Raw genomic sequence first — 4387 nt, 5'->3', positions numbered from 1 at the left:
TTCGGATGCCCAAATATCCCAGTGACATGTCACTTGTATCCTAATCCATTCCTGAGGTTCAACGGGACCTTTTTCCCAATCATGTGTCTCAACCATCTTCTACGGAATGCCGATCCGATACTCGGTAGTATTTCACATTTTCCAAGTATATCACATAATTTGACATATTATCAAACAATTATCACAAGTATAATATTTCATAATAATTATCATATCATTTAAAAAACATTAAAACATTTAAAATAATAACTATGTTACCAACATTTACATATGAACTTACCTCGTATGCGAAAATGGCTATTTTACCATTTCGTCCACAACTTGGTATTTTCCCCATTTTAGCCCAATTTCAGTTTTCCTTGCTCTATCATTTAAAATATAGTCTAATTAGGACTCACATTATTCAAATTGACCCAAAATCATATTTTGGAAAAATTACAATTTTGCCCCTAAACTTTTGCATATTTACACTTTTGCCCCAAAGCTCGTAAATTAAAATTCAGCCTATTTTCTTATGTTTTATGACATGCTGATCATTTTTCCTTCTATGGAAACATCAAATTCTCACTCTAACATGTACTTATGACTATTAGTTATTTTTACCGAATTAAGCCCTTTTGCTCGTTTTCACTTAAAACCGAGTAGCACAAGTTGTCTAACATAATTTAAAACCTCATATTCTATCATAAAACACCAAAATACACAAATTTCACCTATGGGTATTTTTCCAAATATAAACCCTAGGTTAAATTATTGCTAGCATAAGCTAAATCGAGCTAGGGACTCCAAAACGTAAAAATCATTAAAACGAGGCTAGAACGGACTCACAATCGAGCTTGGAAGCTTGAAAACCCTAGCCATGGTTTCTCCTTGCTATATTCGGCCATGGGGTTGAAGATGAGCAAAATTGGCTTTTAATTTTGTATTTTAATTCATTTTACCCTAAATGACCAAAATGCCCTTACTACTAAACTTTCCAAAAATTCCATCCATGTCCAATTTTGTCCATAGACTTAGAAATTGGTAAAATTACTCTTTAAGGACCTCTAATTAATAATCTAATTCAATTTTATGCAAAATACTTCTAGAACACAAGTTTTGCAATTTATTCAATTTAGTCCCAAATTTCAAATTAAGCACTTTATGCATAAAATTTCTTCACGAAATTTTCACACAATCATGCAATCATATCATAGACCTTAAAATAATCATAAAATAATTATTTATATCTCGAATTTTGTGGTCACGAAACCACTATTCCGACTAGGCCCAAAATCAGGATATTACAAAAGGACAGAATAAAATTAGCGAAAAGAGAATCAAAATATCAACAAAAAGGAAACTCAAACTTACTAGATCTAATCGAAGCTAGTTAGACGATTCTGAGGATGGAAGCTCAACCCAAAAGGTCAAGGAGAAAGTTTTACTAAGAAGAGAAACATTTTAGGGTCAAACGACCATGGATAGAGATTGGAGAGCATCTCCGTTAGGGCTTCAAGTTTAAATAAGGCCTATTTATTCATTCCTTTTCTGATGGGCTTTTGCTCAAAAAAGTGCTTTTTCTTTAAAAGCAATAGAGAACAAACAGCAGTGTTGAAATTTTTTTATCTTAAATTAAGCACTTTTGTATAGATGAAAAAGGAGAAATTTTTGGCTTTTCTCAACCAAAAGTGCTTCTTAGCTGGTATTTTACTATTTTAATCTTACTGCTTTTTCTAGATGTTAGAAGATTTTTTCCCTTTTTCTTATCTTCTTCTCTGGTTTGTTCCTCTCCACCACCGGTGAGTTTTATCTTTTCCTTCTCATCTTCTTCTCTTTCATTTTATGAAATAATTATGAAATATAGTTTAATATTTTCATATTTTTTTCAGCTCAGTAACGTCGACATCCTGTTTTTCTTCATATTCGAGCTTCTCAACATTCTGTAACTGCTGTTTTTCTTCATATTCGAGTTTCTATCCTTTTCATCTTTGACAGAACTTTCACCATTGTTTTTATTGTTATGCAAGGATTATGCTTAAAAGAGAAACATTTATGCTGTCTTTGTAGTTTAATTTATTTGTTCTTGTGAAAATAATATACAGTGTAATCTACGCCATTAGCTAGATGTGTTTTCCGCTCATAAAATAATCTGTGATGGTCTAATCTTGGCTTGCATTTGTGTGGTAGATATTTGAGTGATCAACCATTTTGTTTGGTTAATCGTGTCGGTTGGCTTAGATTTGTGTGGTAGATATCGAGTGATCAACCAAGAGTTCCAATCCCTTACAACAAAATTTCATTTCAAAAAGGAAAAATCGTTTCAGTATATAACATTTGGTTAACACATTACATCACAGTATATGGACAAGATCGAATTTTCAAATGATTTAGTAAAAAGAACACCACCTTAAATAAGCATCATCGCTCCTTAGCACTTTCTACTAGGTTGGTCCAATGCTCGAAAGCAGAACTATTATTTATATCAAATGATTCATAACTGCCGATTATTTAACACAAGGTGTACGTATACTTTCCAACATTTTTACAGTTTTCCTTGGTTATCCAATCATCCTATGTGCGTGATAACCCTAGTATTAGCTTGTATATGTTTTAGCGTTAAACAGCCTCTCTATGTTTTATTAGTATGCTTGTTTTGTCATTGAAGCTGCATGGTTTAATTGTGTTTGATGCTATTATTAGTTGTGTTCTCTTTCTTGGTTATTATTCCAGTATTGGAAAGTTGATTTTGATTGAAAAAAAAATCTTAGAATCCTATCTTGATTTTGATACACTTGTAAAAAAATATACTTTTGTGACATTTGAATTTCTTGATTGCTTTACTGGCTAAAACGAATCTGTTCGTATACACAATAGATGAGTATGTCGGCGATTGAAGTTAGTGGTGAAAAAGTGAAAGCAATGTGGGATAAGAGATTGTTAGAAATATTTTGTGATATTTGTATTAAAGAGATATTGAAAGGTAATAGGCCTGGTACTCATTTCACAAAAGATGGATGGTTGAAAATAATGACCAACTTTGAGAAAGAAAGCGGGCAAGGCTTTTTCACAAAGACAACTTAAAAATAGGTGGGATGCCCTAAAAAAGAATGGAAAGCTTGGAAGAAACTTAAAGGTGAAGATCTTGGTCTAGGGTGGAATCCTATAAAAGAACCGTTGATGCATTGGATGATTGGTGGGAGAGTAGGCTAAAGGTACATTAATAATTCGAATATTTTTGTTTTTTTCTTATTTATGAGTTTATTGATAATTACTGTTATTAAACTATCATTTGATATGTAGGTTGTGCTTGAAGCTCAAAAATTTAGAACATTGGGTATTGATCCACGAATTGAAAGGAAGTTAGACTAAATGTTTATGGGGATAGTTGCAACAGGTGATAAAGCATGGGCACCTTCTTCTAGTACACTCCGTAGTGATTTTTTTTAGGATGTTAACAATGAAATACCTGAAGAGAATGAAGAAGAAATTGTGAGAAATGATGTTCACATTTTAAATGATGTTCAAATTGATGGAAACGGTCAAAAAAGAAAAAACCCTGAGATATCAAGTTCACATTTTAAAACTGGAAGAAAGAAATCCTCAAAGCAAATTAGAGGGGCTACAAGATTGTCCAATCAAATAGAAAAATTATGCAATGCAGCTGACAATATGAGTCAAGCCACATCTAGTTTGACTCCTGTTGTGGATCCATATAGTATTCCACAAGCAGTCAAAGTGCTCGACAAAATGTCGGAAGAAGTTTCTGAAGCTAGTCCGCTATACTTTTTCGCACTTAGATTATTGCTCAATAAGGACAATTTATCAATTAATCCCAAGATTAGAGCTTTGTGGCTTAAGACGAAAATAGAGGATAGTTGAAAATTTTCTGATCTTTTAGGGTTCAGAGATATCTATTATGTGACTAAACAAAAATGCTAAACTAGTTTTATCAATTGTTATTTATGTTTGATTTTTGGATATTGAATTTATGTTCTACTTATTTATGTGTAATCTAGTTTTATCAATGGCTGTTTATGTTTGGTTTTTGGATATTGAATTTATGTTCTACTTATTTATGTGTAATCTACTTTTATTAATAGTTGTTTATGTTTGGTCTTTGGATATTGAATTTATATTCTACTTATTTATACTAAATTAGTTTTACCAATACTTGTTTATATATGATTTTGGATGTTCAGATTTTTTCACAGGTGATGAGTATAGTTGAGAATTACAGCGGTGATAAAAGTGATGATGAAAGGGAAAAGAAAGAGATTTTACAACGCATGGAATGTTTTAACCGATTATTTTTTGTTGCATATTCTTCCGTGCAATTATATTACGAGAAATATATATTGAAGCAACCATGCATGAATTCAAAACAGTCAGGCGAGACATGGATTTG

The 4387-nt window shown here is 31.9% G+C and overlaps 1 protein-coding gene across 1 annotated transcript; it reads left to right on the top strand.

Moving 5' to 3' along the window:
- The first annotated feature begins 2862 nt into the window (after positions 1-2862).
- Positions 2863-3861, top strand: LOC128295455 (L10-interacting MYB domain-containing protein-like). Its single transcript, XM_053031034.1, has 3 exons — positions 2863-3035; positions 3134-3194; positions 3430-3861. The coding sequence occupies exons 1-3, from the start codon at positions 2863-2865 to the stop codon at positions 3859-3861; spliced, it is 666 nt and encodes a 221-aa protein (XP_052886994.1).
- The last annotated feature ends 526 nt before the right edge of the window (positions 3862-4387 follow it).

Source organism: Gossypium arboreum, chromosome 7, assembly GCF_025698485.1.
Source record: "Gossypium arboreum isolate Shixiya-1 chromosome 7, ASM2569848v2, whole genome shotgun sequence".
In the NCBI taxonomy this organism is placed as follows: domain Eukaryota; kingdom Viridiplantae; phylum Streptophyta; class Magnoliopsida; order Malvales; family Malvaceae; genus Gossypium; species Gossypium arboreum.
This window is presented reverse-complemented; position numbering and strand designations above follow the sequence as displayed.

Coding starts and splice junctions, on each gene's coding strand:
- LOC128295455 (XM_053031034.1), top strand. CDS start 2,863: ATGTCGGCGATTGAAGTTAGTGGTGAAAAAGTGAAAGCAATGTGGGAT. Junction 3,036..3,133: donor AACTTTGAGAAAGAAAGCGG/GCAAGGCTTTTT, acceptor ATCTTGGTCTAG/GGTGGAATCCTATAAAAGAA. Junction 3,195..3,429: donor GGTGGGAGAGTAGGCTAAAG/GTACATTAATAA, acceptor GATTTTTTTTAG/GATGTTAACAATGAAATACC.